The sequence below is a fragment of the Meleagris gallopavo genome, chromosome 11 (assembly GCF_905368555.1).
Source record: "Meleagris gallopavo chromosome 11, MGAL_WU_HG_1.1, whole genome shotgun sequence".
Classification (NCBI taxonomy): Eukaryota; Metazoa; Chordata; class Aves; order Galliformes; family Phasianidae; genus Meleagris; species Meleagris gallopavo.
Window position 1 is genome coordinate 760,375 of NC_139414.1, and position 21,528 is coordinate 781,902.

At 42.9% G+C, this 21,528-nt stretch overlaps 1 protein-coding gene across 8 annotated transcripts in view; it reads right to left on the reverse strand.

Moving 5' to 3' along the window:
- The window catches only part of YEATS2 (YEATS domain containing 2), a 41,584-nt gene that overhangs the window by 9,928 nt on the left and 10,128 nt on the right, over positions 1-21,528 (reverse strand). For 5 of the 8 annotated variants that reach the window (XM_085233313.1, XM_085233311.1, XM_085233310.1 and 2 more), the window contains 14 exons: positions 21,412-21,523; positions 20,359-20,403; positions 19,207-19,393; positions 17,373-17,612; positions 15,373-15,531; positions 13,057-13,160; positions 10,690-10,797; positions 9,419-9,592; positions 7,959-8,217; positions 7,021-7,182; positions 5,382-5,494; positions 4,038-4,193; positions 3,183-3,356; positions 1,271-1,469 (listed from right to left, as the gene is read on the reverse strand). In XM_085233313.1, the coding sequence (XP_085089439.1) occupies positions 1,271-1,469; positions 3,183-3,356; positions 4,038-4,193; positions 5,382-5,494; positions 7,021-7,182; positions 7,959-8,217; positions 9,419-9,592; positions 10,690-10,797; positions 13,057-13,160; positions 15,373-15,531; positions 17,373-17,612; positions 19,207-19,393; positions 20,359-20,403; positions 21,412-21,523 (2,192 nt within the window). The remainder of the gene's footprint in view (positions 1-1,270; positions 1,470-3,182; positions 3,357-4,037; positions 4,194-5,381; positions 5,495-7,020; positions 7,183-7,958; positions 8,218-9,418; positions 9,593-10,689; positions 10,798-13,056; positions 13,161-15,372; positions 15,532-17,372; positions 17,613-19,206; positions 19,394-20,358; positions 20,404-21,411; positions 21,524-21,528) is intronic. The other 3 variants (XM_085233309.1, XM_085233312.1, XM_085233314.1) reach the window with 3 other exon arrangements.

Sequence of the window (21,528 nt, forward strand, 5' to 3'; positions counted from 1 at the left end):
TAGCAGACGTGCAAGGGACGGTGAAGACATCCCTTGGTTTTGAAAGACACATAGTTGAGACATTGAACACTGGGTTAACCTAGCACTGCCAATTCAGTTTTACACATTACAGTCCAACGTAAGACTCACTTAAATACAAGCCTATGTTTTTAGAATGAAATCTATAATGCTACGCATTTTGGCAAAACCTTTTCTTCTACCTCTGACAGATGGGAATCCAGATGATACACTCTTGGACCTATACAGCAGCCTTAATCTGAAAGCTATTTAAAATGGCACATTTCCAACAAAAAGCCTTTCTACTTTGTTTGGAAAAAGGAAAATGTTCAACTGCTTGTTGCAGAATTGCAGCTTCCGTTATTTATTCCCAAGCTTTGGAAAACACAGAGTGATGAAAGAAGGATGACTTTGGAAGTCTGTGTACAAAGGAAATGAGAAGGGCTGTTTTAAAGACACTGTCACATAGTAAGTGACGTGAAGGGCCTCTCCCTTTTTTCTATTATTTCTATTTTTTCTACTCTTCTCCTTCAGTAAGAAGCAACTTCGAAGGAACACTCCAGGAGGTAAATCAGAAGGTAAAATAAAATGTTCTGATTTTAACTCATGATGATCAAATTAAACCTGCTATATTTGCTCTCCATAATGCAGAAGATACTGCAAGACAATAAAACTAAAGGAAAACAACACCCTACATACAGGCAGTCCGTCTTTATTGCCTCATCTTTATTAATTTGACACATTCCAGCTCAGATCTACCTCATTGGACTCAACTGATTTTTTTTTTACTTTAAAATATTCACTTCCCCTCTTAATCAAAAACTCTCTCCTTTCCAACCCAAACAGAATGGATGCAAAGCCTCAGAGCCAAGATCTGCTTAAGCAGCTCCTTCAGCTTCAGTGGAGGTTCACTTTCACAACTTGAATTGAGACTGCAGCATCTCTGATAACCTGACAGTTTCAACATCATGGTACACTGTATTCTTGAACACATGAAAGGCACCACCTACAGAGTATTTGGAATGAAAGCTAAAATTTGCCTCCAATACTGATGGGCATCTTGCACTGCTATTTGCATCAGATGCAGTCAGTGCACTTTATTAGGATGCCAACTCTTTGGCTAAGACAAGATACAGCTTAGAAAGTGTGGCTCTAGTTTCACCCATTCACAAATGCAGATGCCTCTACATACTTCTTTTTACACTGTAGACACCCAAAGAACTTATACTCAATTCTAATTTTATAAAGGCAAGGCACAAATGGAGCTTAATACCTGATACTGCAGCTTTTCCAGTCACAGGCGTTGATGCAGTCACCAGAGAAGCAACACTTACAACAGCAGAAGTAGCAGCTTTGCTCGCTACTGATGAAGCAGACTGGGTCTGGTTTATACAGACTTGGTGTTGCTGTCCAGATGTCTTTGCTGCAGGAGCTCCAGAAGATGATGAACTGGAACCTGCATTATCTATTTGCTGCATAAGGAAGAAAGCAGTAATGTTCCTTCTCATCTCATAGATGATTCAACAATAAGCAAGAAGAAGGAATATCTAGAAATAGCAAAGGCAAAAGCCTTCACCATTAAGAAACAAATTCACAAGCACCTATCCAAAAGTCCATACACAATGATGGTAAGTGTAGAATAGGAACAAATAACATTATGTCGTGCACCCCAGAACTGCTTTGATGGTACCTGGAGCCAGCCCCCTTACCAGCAAGCAGGTAAACCTCCAGATGAGCAATCTGGCCCAGGAATATTTCCCCACTGCTCAAAAGTCCAGGAGAGAAATGGAGCTAACCTGTTAATGCAGGTGTCTCCACTGACTCACACAGGAAGTCACGTTTTTGTTACAATGTCAAACACTGCCTAAATCCTCTATATACTTCCTCTCACTGAAAGAAGTTTGAACAGGAATAACATTGATCTTTAAGATAATTTGCACATTACGCACTGCCATGGTTTTTGCCATTTACTGGCGAGTAAAACACCTTAACTTCACAGAGACTATAGCTCTTCTGCTCTTCAGTTAACAAAATTCATCTAAATGAGTATGGCTGACACACGGAGTGTTATTGTTTTGGTTAGACAGATGTGAGACTTTCCACATCTGCTCACCAGAGCTGGAAAGGCTGTTGGACACTCAGAATCCAGTCCTCAGGCAGATCCTGGTATCCTGGCTGCTCTGTGACCCACACAGGGACAGGTGGGCAGATCAGTGGTAGTAACAACAGTAACAGTTGTAACTACCAGGAGGGGAGGGGAGCTTGAGATAAAGAAGGTGGATGAAAATTCCAATCTTTGCAGCTTCACTGACAGCTGTAAGAACAGTGAGTAGCATTTAAAGTCAATGTCAGCCTTTAAAGTGAGATACACTGATATAACCAATACAACCCTGATAGATGCCAGGGTTCAGTTCTCCAAGGCACCATGGTCTCAACCGGCAGCTTAGTGAATCTTTGCTCCCCACACAGGAGAAGCAGGAAGTTTCTGGGAAACCCTTCTTGTGAACTACACTTTCCTCTATCCTGTCTCCTCTCCACCTCATGAACTCCATCTCCCATCCAGGTGGGCAACCTGCACCGAATGGTTGTATCCCCACTCACCCTAGGAACACAGATGTTTTACTTTCAACCTCACTCCAGGACAGAGCATCTCTGTTCCTTCTGGACTGTATAACTTCCCAAGGCAGAGAGGAGCAACATCCCCTGAATGCAGTCAGAACCAAAAGGACAGTGAACCTTGGCCACTGTGAAGTGTGTTCATGACAGACTGGGCTTTAAGCACTGTGAGAAGTCTGATCTCAGAGTAGTGGCCTACAGTCAAATTACTGCTTGCTTTCACTGCCCTACTTGGAGGCAGATGTGCATTTTACATTCTCCTGTCAGGGACAGATTCGGAGCTTAAAGGGCCAAAAATCTGTATTATTGCAAAAGGTGTTTCAGATAAAGCATTTCCTGCCTAAAAGAACTTTAGCAGCATTAAAAACAGCACAAGCTTTAAGCTATTCTTCTTCCTTTACAGGTATTTTAGGCAGAACAGCAAGCAGTTGAACAGCAACAGAGTTTCCGCATTCTGCACCGGAACACAATTATAAGGCAGATCAACCAACAGTGCTGGAAAGAAGAATACACATAAACTAAGAGGTGCAGATGCTGTATTACAGCACACTGGCAATACTGTATCTCACCTGGGCCACCCCATTTGTGGGAAGGGCCACAGCAGGAGCAGCAGCTGTGGTGATAACACCGCCTGATACCCTCAGCACCGTGGTGCCAGGTTTGGAGAGCTGGGATGAGGCAGACACTGACTTCAGAGACCCGTCTGATATTTTCATCAGTGATGTCTGTCCGCTGGCTGTAGCCTTTGGAAAGAAGTTCAGCACAAGGTAAAAAGCTGCAACACTGTTTCTGTTGGGTTTTCTTTGTTTTTCAAACAAATGGCATTTATATTACTGGAAAACATCTTCTTATACTTTTCTGCAACAAGAATAACTGCAACAAAATTACTAAATTCAGATTCATCTTTATCAAACTGTTGTCTTGAAAAAAATAACAAACAAAATGTGACTACTGCTTTTGAGTGTTGGATGGTCAATCTCGGGCACTCCTGGTGAGATTGAGGACTTTTTTTAAAAAAGGGCCTTCGAGGAATCTGAAAATGACCAAGGTAAAATACATCTAAGAGATTAAGCAGAGGACTCATTCCTAGATTCAAATATTTAAGCACATTTTTGCATCTGCCCATATTCACTCCTCTAATACCCTACCATTACAAAATCCTAGAGCATGTTTACAAGCTAGCAACCTAAGCTCAGACATGACCCACTTTGAGAACACCTACAAAGCTGACAAAGCCTGGTCTAACATCTTTACTTACAAGAACATCTTCATATATACTTCATATGCTTTTGTACCACAGCCACCATCGTAACTGTACAGAGAAGAACCAAAGGGATAAAGCTCCCATATTGTGCAATTGTGATTCCTACCCTTTAGCCAACAAAATGCTGTATGGCAAGAAAAACACATCATTTGCAGGTTACCTGTGTAAATAAAGCAGTTTTCTGTCCAGTTATCACTTTTAATGCTTGTCCTTGCGTTGAAGATGCTCCAACTCCTACATTGCCCTGAACAACCGATGCTGGAGTGAGCTGCTTCCCAGAACTCTGAGGTGAAGGCTGACCAACCAGAAACGTGCCCTGCTCCAGAAATAAGGCACAATTCAGCACTTGGAAACCACAGTTAAGAGTCAATACAGGACAAGTTAGGAGTGTCAATACAGACTGTCAGTACACCTACAAGCCTGCAGCTTAAGCAGAACAGCAACATCTGCAACTGCTCTGTGATGCAAAAATACTACTTGAAGCAGAAGTTAATTGACATTCTCTCTCTACACAAATACTTGGAATTAAAGAAGTCTGGCATCCTGGTATCTTTGCATGAGGTCTGAAAGAGAGTTTCCACCTCCAAAGACAGGAAACACTCCATTGCCACAAAGCATTTTTTCTGCTGCACTGTTAATTGCAATGGAGGATTCCGCAACCAGACCTGGGCATAGCCTTCCCAGTGCAGAACACCTTCTGATGAAAAGGGTAAGGGTGAAAAAGCTATCCTCAGAGGCAGCTACACAGCACCATAATTTAACACACTTCATGCTCTTCAGGTTTATTCTTTGTGACAAATACTACTTAACTTGCAAGATCAGAAAGACTACTGTTGGGTTAGGCAAAAAGCAGAAATCAAAACAGTGCTATCTTTTCACTTCAAAATGTATTTACTTCTGCCATAGGCAATACACATTCAGAACTCAGCATGCAGAAATCACAGCTAGAACTGGAGGCACACGCTCCTAACAATCTGAGGCCTTGCCTCCTTTCCTGTTTTACATTATTATTTAGTTGCTCCTCTTCAAAGCCTTCATTCACTCGCTGTCATGCACAGATCCCTTCATGTGATCTTCTCTTTAGTCACGTCTCTTCCTTTCTCACCCTTGCTGTTTCTCTCAAACAACTCCTTCATTCTCCTGTCTGCACAGCTTTCCTACAGCTCCTACACAACCTACCACTTAAGATATCTCTTCTATATTATCTTTGTCAAGTCACCTCTGTTATTTTGGAGACCTTTGCTCCCCCTCCCTTGCTCCACCAGAGGCTCTTTATTCTTCTCTCAACACCACCCACTGCTTGCCATGAAAAACCCTTCCATGCTACTTTCTCAGTCTGTAAGGAGCCGAACAATGAGGGGTGCTACTCTGTAATGGGAGGCAAGGGGCAGAGGTGCACAAGTAGCAATAGTAACTTGTGCTGACAGAGGAGAAAACAGCACGGCTTGCTAGAGAGCAGCCTGAAATGTCCATCTGCTCCAGCTAGAGCGCTTGTGTCACTGACCTGGGGTGTCTGCTTCAGGATGTAGGATGTATAGGTGAGGTGCTGTGACAAGTTACTGCTTGTACTTTGGGTTCCTCCTCCTCCACTATTTGTAGAACCACCAGATTGGAGACCTGCAACCAGAACAGAAGGCTTTGCTCTTCTGCAACCAGACAATGTCAGTTGCTGAAGTACTCCTGTACATACAAGTACCTGAAAACAGCCTGCAAGATGCTTGCTGCAGCATGTTATATAGCTGAATATACACAGAAATAAATGCCATAATTGCTCAGTACAGCACAGTTCAGATGTGCTGCTGTGCTCTCTGAAAGCTCAGCAAATGCAATGAATAAAGGGAGACATGGGGAGAATGAGGACATAGAAAGCTCATTCAGGGCTGTTGTAAAATTTCTATCAAAGAAAATGCTGTACAACAGATATACATGTTTCTGTCAGTCTTTTGCAGGTACTGAATCTACAGCAAAAGCCCTGAAAACACAATAAATCCCATCAGCTTCTTAATTTTACTTTTGCTTGCTGTTCCAATGCAGTTTTGTTACCACAGAGTATTGGATCATGGACTCTAACTGGTGGTGAATCACAACATTTTGATATTGCTCTGCCTCCAGGAGGGAGAGAGTGGACACAGACATGTTGTAGTCTCCCATTAGGAAACAAAGGTTGAAAAACACTATGGCTCTGTCATAAATCACAACTATTTGCTCTTCCTCAAGGCTTGAGAGAGCGTTTACTTGTCAAGATTGGACTGCCATCTAGATCTTAAGCAAAGAGGCTCCCATCATGAGTTCTACAGCCCAGAATACCATCAACAGTACCCATGTTTTCAGTGACACTCTGTGACTATGCTGCTGGTGTTTACCTTCGTACATAATAAGCTGATTATCTCTCACATCAGAGATGGAGACTTGCAAGCAAACACTTGGCACCCAGTCCATCTACCCCAGCCTCAAAGATGAGCATTCTAGAGAAGACTCATAAAACATTTCCTATAGCAACAGCACACTATTAAAAAAAAAAAAAAGTATCAGCCCTCAGGACAATTTTAGCAACGCTGTTCTCCAGGTATTTCACAATACTTGCAAGCATGAAACTTGTTCTGAACCAAACTTGCTTTCACTCTATTAACAACAAATTATTTCTGCTGGTGTCAATAGCTTGAAATCAAACCTTTTATCAATATTGAAATCTATTTCTTTCTCTTATTCCAGATATAGTTATCTTGTCCTTCTAGTTTATGTTTCTTGTTTTCCAGGGTCTCGTTCCATTACTTACTAATAGCTTTCAAAACTGCATTCAAACCAGCATCAGTTCAACATTATAAAAATGCAGGCATCTCTCCCTGTATATCAAACTAGAGTGAAAGACAATCGTTCTTTGTGAGCTCAGAGAAAATCTGCACTACTTTCAGCACAGAAAGACAGATATTGGGAGCTCTACATGTAAAGCAGTACCATCTAAAACAGAAGGCACTTTTGACAATCCGGGCCTAACAAGCTCCATGTTCTGTGTTGTTGTGAACAAAGAAACCTCCTTCTGTTACTGCTTTCACAGAATGAGGACGCGTTATAGCAAGAACAGCAAACATTAATTATGTGGTGATTACATTATTTAACTCATTAGATTTCCCTGCAAGACTAACTAGCATTATTTGTGGCTCGCAGTATGGCTCCCTGGGGTATGAGAAGCAGTTTTCCTTTGCCAGAAGGATTCTTGCTGTTGGTGGTGAGGTACAGTTTGGTGCCCGGTGGTAAGTTTGCCAAGTTTGCCAGGTTGGTGGCTGGTAACTGCAGTGTAGCCATCACTAGAAAGAAGGAATAAAACAAAATTACTCCTTGAAGAGGCCAGCATGCATTAAAATCTGCACAGAATGAAAGCACTGGAAGTCGCACGTATCTAGCCTTCAATAAACCATGTTTAGCTGCTGTAACAGCAGATAAAATCCACCAGTGATGCAGACACTTTGAATAGGTCTAGGAAAAAAAAGAATAAGTGAAACCTCTGCAGGTCACAGGCCAAAGAAATACAGTGGTGGAATCTGCAGGCTTAAGTTTACAGGCCACACAGCACATTTCAAACAGTCCAGTCTGAGCTAACATGCAGCTAAAGCCAGCTGCTTGCAGAACCAGGCTGGATGCTTCTGCCCAAATTCCCTTAACTGCAGGCACTGAGCAAGATGGGAGATGTAGTAAGAACAGTTGGGCTTTTGTTGGCTGGGGCCCCCTGAGCGTCTAAGGACCGCAGTGGTGGGCAGAACAGGAGTACAAGATCTGGCTTTGTGAAAGTTCATCAGGTCTCTAGCCCATTCCCCAGCACATCCTGCTGATCTCCACATCCCAGGGCACCCCAAACACCCACTGCCCATGTAACTGCAGGTCTCACAGAAACAAGTACTCTCCTCCTTAAAGAGAGCATACTGTAATGTACTTGTGCATTCTTCCCCTCTTGCAGATAACGAGTTAACATTTACCACACTACAGATTTTTCTATTCAAGTTTTTCCATCACACAATTATTTTAGATGTGAAGGAATCATTACAGAACCCCAGTGAGCCATTAACAAGGTGCAAAATTACCCTACCTGATCCTTGTGATGTACTTTTCTGAGCACCTGTGGAAGTAACTTGCGCCTTTGTTATAGCCTGCACAGGCTGAGCTACAATTGTTCCTCCACCTCCACTCACAATGGCTTTGGCTACACCTTGAGTCACAACCTGTTTTGGACCAACAGCCTTTGCCACTGAAGAACCAGACTTTGCCACAAGTATCTGGCCACCGCTGATAGCCACTGCCTGCTTCACTGTTGACTGTAAAGCAGAACCAACTGGAACACCAACAACCTGCAACAAAGAAGTACTGCATGATGTGCCATTCAACCACTCAAGTTCTAACTGGTACGCTGCCTTCACCTCTAAGTATTTCAGGATAATCTGTATAGGTCTACTTGTGTATAAGGTTCTTTATCCTGAAACAAAACTGGGCTGGCAAGAGGCCAACCCCAGGTAAAGAGCAATAAGCTATTAAACACAGCCAGGATTTCAAGTACCCACAAAAGATTAAATACGTTCAAATCAAAGGGCGACTTTATTTTTCTCTGATATACAAGCAATGGATTAATTCCAACTAAGGATAAAGCTTGCCTTAGTGGAAATCCAGAGATTTAATTTCAACTCGTTCATGGGAACAGACTCCCTGGGCAAACCATGGCCTCAAATTAGAATCTGCAGAGCGCTTTAATTTTCTGTGTTGAAATATATCCACAGGCAAACACAGAGTTTGCATACCTGCTCCAACAGGCAAATAAGGCAGTAAAAAGCACAATGCAAATATGTACTTTCTTACGAAAAATTCAACCCTCCATATGCAGTCCATTGTGGTCAGCACACAATTTCACAATCTCCACAATGGAAACAGGCAAGAAAGGAGAGAAATTCTGACATGCCTGTCATCTTGTCAGTGCACATTTACTATGCCTCCCAAGAAGTTGTATCATCCCTATCAAATCAGTTCTGTAACCACTTGCGTAGCACCACTTAAACCTTATGCTAGCTGTGGACCAGCCTTCACCCCTACTCCCTGTTTGTTTGTCTTGTTGTGTTGTTTTTTTTTTTTTTTTTTTTTTTTTTTTGCTTTGTTTTGGTTTTTTTTTTTGCTGCAGGCCTGCTGTCCAAGGAAAGAATTTACTTCCTTTTATGGAGAGACCTGGATGAGCTTCAGCAAAAGCTGATAACGGCAGCCAACTTTCTGGGTTGTCAGGATCCAGTTCAAAACAAGCCTCCTCCTCACTGCTGCAAAGGGCTAGAGAGGAGTAGGAAATGTTTTCTGTAAGCAATGAAATGCAGTAGTGTCTGTGTACGTTGCTCCCTTCACAAGGGCAAGAGGTAAGCACATATGAGCTATCTCTGCGCGTGGGAAACTAGCTACCCAGAGTGCTGCTGCCTGTGCCTAAGGCACAACCAACCCTATGGCCACAAGAGAAACACGAGGTGTTACAAGGCAAGACAGAAGGCTGACAGCCAAAGATGCCCAAGTGCCTCATACCTTGGACTGTGCTGTCCCCTCACTCGTGCTCACAGCTGGCTTCTGCGGTGACAAGGCCAACATGTGGCTTCCTTTTACTGTGACATACTGCTGCACAGAGGTCTGCGTGGTCGGCCCTGCTGCTGACACCTGGGGTTGCTGGGGCAGCTCTCCTGGCTCCTGTTTTATTATCACCTTTTAAGTAACATAATAAAGTTGACACAAAACAAAAACCAAACAAAGAGCAAAAAGCAAACAACTAAGTCACCAAGTCACCGGGAATCATTTCTGGAACAGCCTGCCTGCAGGAACAGGCACACAACAGTCAGCAACTCAGACATGGCTCTCACACAGCACCAGGTGAACCCTAACTCATCCCCCAAGCCTATTGTGAGGGCTACTCCCAACACACAAGCATGTGAGGGGGCCTGTACTTAAGCCAGCGTTCCCACTTTGAAAGATGCTCACAGAAATTAAAGAATCACAGACATTTCTAGTAGCATTATAACTACTAGTCCTACTAATGGTATCCTGCATCTTAGAAAGAAGACAGAATACTGTAAGGTTTCAAATACTTAAGCACCTCCCTGCTCCAAATGTCCTTTTTTTCCACCTTGCAAAATCATAATTGATATTATAGCTGTAGATATCGTAACCAGATATAGATTATTCTCTTGTGTGTAACATTTCAAGACGTTATGATTTTATCTGGGACAAGCCATAAATCTAATCATCAAGATCAGCAACTTAAGAAAGGCTGTTGGGTTGGCAGGTGTTTTTTTCCCCCACCAGATTGCTGTGGGTTCTGTAACTGGAAGGAAACACTCTTTCACCTTTCAGTTTGATCATCCAGTATTACTGGGAACAAATTTAAGATGGTAACTTCTAAGGAAACTTACTCACAAATGGCAACATCTGACACTCAGAAATCACCACAGCATTTTGTAAGAAACTGTTACAAAACGTAAGAGTAGATAGATGTACTACTGTTTACTTATATTGTATCTCACCAAATAAAGCCTTTAAAAATAGCAGCTTCAATAGGACAGTGACTCAAAGGAGAACAAGAAAGGATGAAAGAGATAATGAAAGGAAAGATCACAGGAACAGCGGAGCCACAGGAAAAGAAATTAAGATTCATCTTTAGAGAGGGGCTAGAGAGCTCTCGGCAGCCAGACACACTGGCTCCAGTAAGCTCTACATGCACTGGAAGTTACACAGTTTGTGGCACACGTCAGCATGAAATGGTAAAACTAGGCTCCTTGTCCAGGCACAGATGCCAAGAGGAATACCTTTGTAAAAGCTCCAAGTCCTCCAGTGACTGATTTGGGGCTTTGCACCTTGGAATGACTCCCAATGGGACAAAGAGGTGGCATGGTGGCAAACAGGGAATCCTCCTGCTGCAAATAGGAAGATGTGGCACAAAAATTGGTGAAATGTCCAACAAAAGCAATAAAAGAAGAAATTACTAACAGTGGGTGGCATGGACAATTTGGGCAATTCCGAATTACCCGTACAAATAAACCATTTCCAAAAATCAAGCAACACTTAAGGAACAGGAATGTAACATACTTAACACAACATATGAAGCAAATTGTCAATTTACACCTCCAACAGTAGTAACTGTTTCTTACCACATCATACACAAATGAAAGAAACAGACAGGTACCCTACCAGCTTCCTAGACAAAGCATTTCTGACCTGTAACACTGAGGCAGGCTGGCATACGCTCAAGTCAAAGTCTGAGTGGGCATCTAATCAATGGACACAAATACTGATGGGAGGGTGAGAACTTGACTGAGTCAGACAATGTTCAATAGTATACAATGAAAGGACAAGAATCAGTGGGCACAAACTAAAATACAACACATTCTGTTAAACATAAGTTTTTTTTTTTTTTTTTAAAGTAGTGATTGAATTCTGGATCAGGCTGCCTAGAGAGGCTGGGGATTCTTCAACACTGGAGATACTCAACATCCAACTGGACACGTTCCTGAGCAATCTGGGCAAGGGAGTTGGACAGACAATCTCCAGAGGTCCCTGCCAAACTCAGCTACTGTACAGTTCTGTGTGCAACCTCAGAGATGAGTATCCAAAAAGAAACAGGTCATGAAGGGGGAAAAAATGTTCAATTTACATCTGCAAGCAAAATCATCTCAGATGATGACAGCATAGTCTTCCCAGTCATGAACTGGCACTAACAGAGAGGGTATCTAGTGGAATAAACCACATTTTCACACCTGCAAAATGGTGCATCTTTCATTCTTGAATCTGTGGCTGTAGAGAGTCAAATGCATTTGAGGAATTATGGCATGGTTATATTTTGTTTAATTAAAATAATTGCACTATTTTATGATCAGTGTGAAATCTATGGCTGTGGTTTCATGATTGCTTAGTCCATCCTTGGGTTGGAACACAGCCAAAAGATCCTCAAGACACTAAATCAATATTCCTGCCTTCCTTGTGCCAGTGCAGACAGGTGAAAACAGATGAGCTTTCAACCAGATCAGTTGTGTAGCTACATGGTGAGCAAGAGCAAACCACTGCCAGCAAACAGGAAGAGGTGTGAAGACAAAGTTAGAGGCATGGCCAGCCCTTAACAAGAGCAGCATGCATACTGATCATTTTAAAGTGACTGAAGAAATGCAGGTTTAAGTCATTAAAAAAAAAATACAGAGGAAACTAGCACGCAGTGAAGAGATAAAAAGCATTAAGTGAAACACAACCTATAACATCACACTGAACTACCAGACATCCCCCCCCCTTAAACAAACCACAAAATTACAACTTCCCACTAACCAGAAGACATATGGACATAAATACATCTACTCACAGAGTTACGATTTCTTTTGTTTTAAATACCTTCAGATTTTAACGGAATCCAACAGAATTCAACTGTTACAACAATACGTGCCCATTCTGACTCATTTAAAACCTTACAAAAAAGAACAGCCCCAAACCAGTATAAAACAAGTGACTTTTAACAGTTAAGTAAAACCCAGCTGACAGATTTTGGAAACAGAACAGCCAGCCAGCACCTGACATTTAAAGTGCTCCAAACCAATCGCTTCAGAGAGCAATCTTCAACACATTTTTCTTAACAGATGTGGGAAGCACTTCAGTTCCAAATGTGAAACAATCTGCTCTCTGCAAGCTGACTGGAAAACCTTCCTCTCCACAACCAACATTAAGGTTCCTGAGTCATGACGACAGGGAATAGCTCCCATGAGCAGCAGCTGCTTTCAGACAGAGGCTCACTGGTGCTGCTTGCCTGTCAGAAATACCTCTCCCGTGTCTTGTGCAGGGAAGGATTTTATCTGATAGATCAGCTTTGTACATTTGAGCTCTGCAGAACAGAATGTGAACCCTATTCATCACTGGTTACAGGTTCAGTTACTCCACTATTTGCATGATTATTTTTCTAAACGTAGGCAGTTGTAAAGTCAGGAAATTACCTATTTTCAGACTGCTAGGAACAGCTGCAGCATAAAATAATAAACCAAGTAGAGCTTTTGAAGTAGGCACATCTGGTTTAATTATATATTGTCATTAACAGAGCGAAACAGATCCTAGTCTGCCAAAAAAAGAGCTCTTTTAGCAGATGAGACATTTTGAAAGCTGTGCCCTTAATGGGAAGCATGCCCCAATAAGAACATTACCTTGACAGCTGAGGTCACAAAGCTGCTCCCGTGGCTCTTCGGTACAGGAGATCCAGCCCCATGAGAGGCCTGACAAACGTTGCTCAGCTTGCTGGTGGGGCTCCCTGCGTGTTGGGAAACAAGGCAGACTTCAGGGCAGGGCAGGCAGCAGTGCCACCCATCGTGACACCTTCTAACCAGAAAGGAGGCATTTCATCTCAACTCTCTATTGTCCATGAGGTGAACATAATCAGGGACATCAGTGGGTGCTGGCATGGGCACAAAACAAACTACTTTTCATTACAAATACACTAGGTCCTTGTCTCCCATCACCTGTAGGAATGAAAAAGGAGACTATTTTTCAGTACTGGAGGTCTCCCATTTCTACTTTCCTCCAGTTGGACCCCAAACCCCACATGGTTCTGGAGCTCCAGGAGGTTAGCACAGCTTCCACGTGGAGGGTCTGCAGCCCAGACCCTCTCTTCAGACTCTCCCTTCACTCAGAGCTGTCTGTTGCAAATTGGAAGATACTCCTGGATGACTGCCCGTATTGGCTACAGGTGAACTACAAGAAATAGAACAGTAAACAAGCTCCCAAGTTAGAATTTGCTGCCACAAATGTAGCTCCCTCTACTGCCCTGAAAACCTCTGAACCTGCTCTAGCCTTAGACATGGCACTGAGAAGGATGTGGAGGAAGATGGCATGGGAAGAAAGAGGAAGGTCAGAAAAGGACACACTGGGTGAGGAGTAATGAGAGGAAGGGAGGGAAGACGAAGAACTGGAAGTGAGAGATGAAGACAAGTTCCTGGATCTGCTCCTGGAAAGGTGTGCCACAGTACCCAGCTGCTGCCTTATGCAGGTGAGGGTCTGAGTGTAAAAGCCAGTGACAAACTTGCCCTGTATTAGCAGCATTGTATACAACCTGCAGCAATTCTGTTACTGCTACTAGCCTGGTTTTGTAGCTTCTTTTGTTAAAGAGATGCCAAAACCACAGTAAAAACAAGTTCACAGACTCTCACACGGTTGCATTACAACCTGCACCTACATTTAAAAGTAAACTGTGCAGCCATTTCTCAAAACAATGGGATACATAAAGGCTGGCTTCCACAAAACATGAAGTTTCAGGTGTTACCCTCTTAGATATGATCAAAAGTTGTATAGAAAATAACTATTTTGTCTGTAATATCACTTTCTACTCAATCCTATCTAGCTGCTACTGCCAGAAAGCCAGTTCCACACAGGGCTTGTGCCAACAACAAAAAATAAGGGGAGGGGAGGGCACTAATTTTCTGCTCTGCCACCCATCTGATTTGGTTTGTGTAGGACAGGGTGAAGTGACAGGAACACAAGGGAAGGGACAGGCAGCAGGCAGTTTTTTCAGGCCAGTCTGTACTTGGATCACACTGATGTAGTGGGAAACTGCACCTTCAGTGGCATTTGGACTTCAATATTCACACCCTCTGGTGCTTCTACAATCCTATTCTCCATGTAAAATTCCCTACTAGGAGAACAAGACAGTCACCAAGCCACAACAAACCATGTAAGCAGAACAGAGTCAGGCTGTAGGTAAGGAAGAAACAGGAAAAAATAGCAAAAGAAAAACAAAAATCCTATTAGTGAAACCAACATATCAGGAAAGCCCTCAAATACACTGAAAACATTCAGCTACTGCTATGTTTTCCCTACTAGTTCCTTTTGTGAGGACACTGGACACAATGAGACAGCTGTGTTATCAGCAGTGTTAAGGGATTTTTTGGCATTTTCCAGCCACGTCCAAAGAACAGTTAGCATTACGTGGACACTGCAGTTCAGCACCTGGTTCTAAGAACTATCCTGAGATGCCAGTAAGTAGACACCTACACAAACACACGTGCTTTGAAACACAGCAGTTCCTGACCACTGGTCACCACACCTGCTCCGGTAACGCAGAGCTATGGCTCACATCTCCTGCGTTGGACTCAGAACCACATCTGTAAGCTGCTCAATGCTCCCCATGTTCTTTGCCCGTACCCAAGACACAGCCCTTACCCAACCACCTGTGCACTGTCTGTTTCAGTCTCTACTCACCACACAGTCTTTATTACTTTCTCTCCTTTCTTTTATGGTTGTTAAGAATTTTTACACTATGCGCTGTTTCCTGAATGAAACTGAAGTCAACTCCGACATACTCTCAGCTGTGTTACAGGACACTTAAGCAAAACAACATCCTCTCTTTGCTGAGTACCGTTCCAAACTTCCAGACTGAAATGCCACGATTACACTAGTCATTTGAAAGGGACAGTAAACTAGAATGTGTAGGACTAAGTCACTCTGCCTTCTGGGGTCACACTACACACCTGTGTTTGTGGCTGCTGCTCCAACCATCTGTCCAGGCTTGTCCACAATAACATATGGATTATTAATGACTGAGCTAGTAGAGCCTTGCTTCATGTGCACCGGAGTGGAGGTTGGGGTACGAGGTAACGGAGATGGACTAGGGGTCGATATTGGAGAACCTTCAGAAAAAAAGTCCAATGCTTCTATCTCATCAATGTTATAAGAACACAAAAATACAGCAGTGGTAGTGCGTTAACAAACGATTAGAGAAGGAATGTCTTTGAGGATGCATTTCCAAGACTAATCCAGATCACAGAGCTTGGAGAAGAGACAGAATAAAACGAAAGTTAAAGGAGTGTAAAGCACAAGAGCTGGTACCTATCCTGGGCATTCTTTATCCATCAAGCCATACAGGGTTCGAAGGGATCTTAGAAAGCCACCTAGTCCATCCTTGAATTCTGAGGTGGGTTAACAACATTCTCACTGTTAAGTCGAGACCACCCAAGAAAATAGAGGAAGAGAGCTGAGCTCTTTGATATGCGCTCTCTTTCCCTCAAGGAGCCCAGAATGCGGGCATCCAGACCAAGGACCAAGCAGTTCATGTAAAAAGGCTGCGTGAAACAGCAGCCAGCAGGCAGGCCAAGCCAATCCTGTCTCTTCACTGCTCTCATGACAGCAGATGCCCTTGAAGACAAATGTGCAACTTTGGGGTAAGAGGGCCAGGAGAGAGAGAAAAACAGAAGAAAAAAAAAATGCACAAGGGGGTAAACGAGAAATGCAGAGAAAAGGACAGGCAAGAAAGTGACAAGATGGCAGCAAGTACACTAAACTTCAGCTGCTTGTTAACCTGCTTTCTTGGCAGTGATTGACTATTAAAATGGAGCATGAATAATCCCTATGTTTTATAAGCTGCTGTTGGAACCTGGAAGGGTGATGCTTCTCAGCAGACAGCAGTCTCGGAGAAATGCTTAGAGAAACATTTAAATAGCAAAAGCCAACAGAGAATAATCCAAGGATATTAAGAAAGATAGAATGCACTATACTTCTTGCTTTCTGGACAGGTTTGGAAAAAGAAGAATTAGTAGAGTGAAGATTAGTAGCAGAGCTTATTAGAAGATTAGTAGTAGTTTATTGAGAAAGAAGAAAGCACAAGGCATAGGTTCAAATATAAATCACTACTACTCAAAAGATGTCACAGAGAAATATTGAAATTTAAAAACAAAAAAACCCATCCTGATACTTGAGAAAAATTATGTGGGAGCAGATCAGAAAACATACAGTGATAGCTGGTGCTTCATTTTCTGACATTCAGGTTAGAGAGGATGAAGGAATGTAGCAGGTCATCTCTCACCTTCACACATGACACAGTGAGCTGTACGTAAAAACTTTCTGATGCAAAGTATCTTCCAGTGGATGGCATCATGCCCAGGCAGGGAAAGCTCTATAAGCTAAGTGAATAAACAGCACCTTGGCCACCACTGGTTGAGAAGTTATCCAAAGAGCACCCTATTCCAGCAAGCTGGAAATTTAATCCAGAGGGTGCACCTCTGGAAGAGGAAAACCAAAGTCGCTCCATTTGAGGAGATATCACAAGTACAAGATGGACCATTTGTGCAAACAAGGTTGAAAATTCTTCACTCAATAATCAGAACTAAGTTCTTTCTAATCAATCCCTGTTGTCCAGAAGAAGGAGGAAGAAGAATGGCTTCTTCCCACATACAAACAGCACATATGGAAGAAGCATCCTTGCCTAGGCCTGTCTGTGGGTAGCAGGCCAGTTAAAGACTATGATCTTCATACCTAAAATCATTCATTATCAGGGAAAGAAAAGTTCTCATCCCTTTTTTGATCTGATGTGAAGCATTTCACACTTACTAAGTGTGTTTAGCTCCTCATTCTAATTCTTAGACCGCCTGATGTTCAAACACAGGCAGGCAGGGAAAGGACATAAAACAAGTCCAACTGGTTCAATCTCTGGTTTTCCAGAGTGAAGCACTCAGATATGTAAACTAACATTCACCTGATACAATCTTGCAACTCATGGTGATAGGCTGGAAGGATTTTCCTGGCGACTCTGCAGGGCTTGGAATCTGACCTTGAGGCACTATTTTACAGCTAGCTGCAATAGGCTGAAAGGCTGAATTTCCATGAGAGCCAAAGGGAACTTTCTGTGTGGCTAATTTGGTGGGAGTCCGTTCTATCGAAGATGGCAGGGAATAAAACGTGGCATGTCTTTCAGTTTCAGCATTCCCAGGGAATCCTGATTAAAACAGGGAAAAGAAGAAAAATAATTCTTAGGTTGAGAGGCCTAATGCCTTACTGTGATTCTCTACATAAACATAACTAGGATTCAACAAATACCTTCACAAAGGAAGGAAAGAAGGAGACAGCAGCTGGTGGGAGGTGCTGAAAAGGGAGAAAGGGTGATAATGGATTTCCTCCTAAGCAAGCCTGGCGGATCTGTCCCTGAACCAAAGAATAAAACACTATCATACACAGCCTGTTCAGCTTTGGTAGGTCGTCAGCCAGTGTGCACACGTTTTATGAAAAGGCCCCTCCACTGACCAAAATCTGCTGGTAGTTCCATGACCACAGTTAGGGTTCCACACAGCTAAGGCAAATTTCCTTCACAGGAAATCCCTCAGTACATCTGTTGGAGTAAAAGTACAAGGAGTCCAACTACTGTCTTTGACCTGGGATAAAGTCTTACCTGACTTACCTGAGGTAAAAGGAGATCAATTAATCTGATGCCAGTCAGCATAAGAGGCAAGTTTACTTCCTCCCTCTTCTACAGCTACTGCATATCTTCATGCTTTGATAAAATCCTGTGCATTTAACATTTGTTTCCTTTCCGCCCCCCCCTTTTTTTTTTTTTTGGCTGTGCCTCCATGAGAAAACACTGCACTTAAACAACAGAAGTTCTTGCTGAGCCACAACAATGCCCCTGACAGAATGCATCATGCAAACCATGAGCACTGCAGTCATTCCTTTAATACAGGAATCAGGATAGATCACAAAAGGAATATAGTCATGTTATCTGATCATATTTAGAAATACAAAGCTGCTGTTTCCAGCAAATTTCTCATATCAAAACATGTGAACCATCAAAGACTCTTTTTTCCCAGCCCAGAGAACTGAAGCCTATCTTAACACTGTACATTCCAGAAAAATAAGTTAAATGCCAACAGAGATGCAGTTTTTCCTATTTCACGTATATTTAAAAACAGAATAGTGCTTCCACCTGGACAGCACCCAGCTTGCTTCAGGCAATTCACATGATGCTGCAGCATCAACTACTGGCACACTGCAGGGCACTGCCTGCCAGACCTTATAGGGGAAGGTGAGAACCAGACTGATGCGCAGATGCTATCCTTCAGGCAAACAAACACAGCATCTTTTTTGCTCTGTCCTTTCAACACCTCAGTTACATTAGAAGATTTTTTTTTCAAGCTCATCTCATGTTAGGAACAAACATAAATAACTGAACACACCACTAGACTATCAAACATAACACAGTCTGCAGAACATTCAGAAACCTAGCAGCTCTCTGAAAACAGTATGCAAAAGTACAAGTTATCTTAAACAGCCTTTGTCCAACTCCATGTGCTGCACACATACCTACATCCATTGATTTTAGAAAAACAGCCCACTATGCAAACTACAAGTTGAAAAACAAACTGAGAACAAACAGTTACAATTTCTGAATTGTGTTTCCTTGTGCACTAATAAAATAACCACCTGGGACAAGCAAGGAGCAGGGAATACCCTTTAAGCCAAGAAAACAACTAGGAGAAGGTATCCAGAAGAGATGAAGTTCCAAGGACTCATATCTCACCAGTACCCATTTGCTTTACCTTTGTCAACAGAAGCATCTGGGCTGGAGTCCCGCAACTGTTTAATTGGTGAAGAAGCTTTAACTGGTGCTGGGATACTCAATGGCAGTGGTAAAGATGCTGGAGCATCAGAAAGGTCCGATTCCGAAGACTGGGAGAAGAGATACTCCTCACCAAGGGAATGCCTGTGTAGCTCCACGTCCACAACCTTCCAGAAACAGGTGAAACCAGTGACATTGGTATTTGGTAGTTAGGTAAAGAGAGCAAAAACAGCCACGTCTTTCGTTTTCACTGCAACTACTTTATAATGGCTGGAATCCTATCTCTACCTCCCCCCAGCTCTGCACAAAACTCCCATTCATCTCAGTAAAGCTTCCCAGAGGTCCAGGAGCACCTGGTGCAGGACAAGAATCCCACATCACTACACTGCCCTGGTAAAACAGCATCCATGGGGAAATCTGAGCAGCAAACACTGTGAGAGCACAGAGCCCATCCCCAGGCAATCCCTCGGGGCCGGCCCAGAGCTCAGCTTGCCTTCTGCCTTTTTAGTAACACCACTACTACACTGTCAAATCTAAAAACATTTTTGAAGAATAATGTGGTCATCTCACATTAATGTTTACTCCAAATTGAAAAGCTAAAACAATGTAGTTCCACATTAAAAATTTTCCATTTACTACAGCACAGGGGAAAAATAACAGAAAAACTTTAGGGGTATAACAGACTGAGTTATTCATTTATTTTATTTACAGCTTTGAGAGCTGTTTTTTCACAAAGTTACTGAAAGATGGCACAGGCAGAAGCTGTACCTAAGCTACTGGAAGATGTCAGCAGGACAGCTAGGCAAAATCTTAAATTTAAATCCTGACGTATGAGACCCGCGCACATCAGAAGGGAAAGGGAGACGCCTGGTACCAGAGGCCCCGCAAAGAAACAAGATCTCAAGGTGAAGTACATGTTAAATTCTTTTCCCTGGACTAGAAATGGGAAAATGACCGCTGTCATGTCGAACAGGGTGTCGCAAGCATTTCATAGAACAGATCAAAATCTTCATTCCAGAAATTGTGAAAACAGATGAGTTGGACTCAGTGCTTAGTCCTCTGCATCTTATTTCCTTTTAAACACCCTGAATGGAACCAGCTATCACACCCATCCCACCGCCTGCTGGCTCACCGTTTCTGCGCCCAGCGTCTGCAGGCCGGTGTAAGTCCTGTCCAACTGGGGAAACAATGCAAGAGGCTCAGATTAACAAGGGCAAAGCAATACACTGCACTGTAAATTACAGCAAAGCAGCTCGAAAAGAAATTGGAACTACAGAAGTTGAGCAGAAATACATTATTTTTTTAAACCACAGAGTCAGAAATGCACGTGCTGCTAAGGACCCTCTCCTGCAAAGCAGCCAACCACAACCCAGGGCCTGCACTGACAGAGTAGGGAGCAGAAAAGCTGAGGGAAACGGCATTTGTTGGGAGACAACCCGTTTAATCCAAGGGTAGCATTTGAGGGCACCCTTTTTCATTCCTGAGGTAAATATGAGTAAATAATAAGAAAAGAAACTCAGACACATGGCTGGAACAAGGAATTTACAGCAGCAGCAAATTCATGATTGCAAGTAGGGTTTAAATGAAACTAATCATGCGGCTCACGTCAAAATAAACAAGCTCAGGACTTAATGCCTCTAATGCCAGGCACTGCTAATTACAAGTAAAACAAAAGCAATGGCCTAGTTTTCCAGGACTGCTGCATACTCCAAATCCTACTGAATGTCACAGGACAGGTGAATGACTGGAGACAAGGAATGGACAGGAATCCCTGCCCCTCCCTGCCTACTCTACCAACAGACAGAATCTGTGGCTGATACAAGCCAGTGCAGAAGGAACAGAAAGGACACAGGAGTTACTTTACCAAAGATAGATGACCCTGCAACAACTTGTCAGGCTAAAGCCAGTGAGAATATGCTAAAAATCTCATACTGGGGGGAACCAAGAGGTAAATACTGTCTGTCTGCAAAGCTGGGATTCTTGGCTACAGCATGGCCTCTAATACAGGCAGGGTGAGAGGCCTTCCTGGACCTCTTCTGATTCTCCAGTACAACCATTTATATGCAAAAGAGCAGCAGGACAAACACAGAGAGAGGCAGAAGCATGAACACGCACACAAGCAGACACTCTAGATTATGCAGGAGCTCACTTCATTGCCTTTCTCTGAAGCATTCAGGTCAAATACCTTCAAATTGTGTATGATATCAATCCTCTTGTTCTGGCTATCCTTGAAGTGTATCTGGACTCTCACAGGGAATTCTCCCCAGCCTCTCCTGGTCAGGTGGAACGGAGGTTCCCTGCA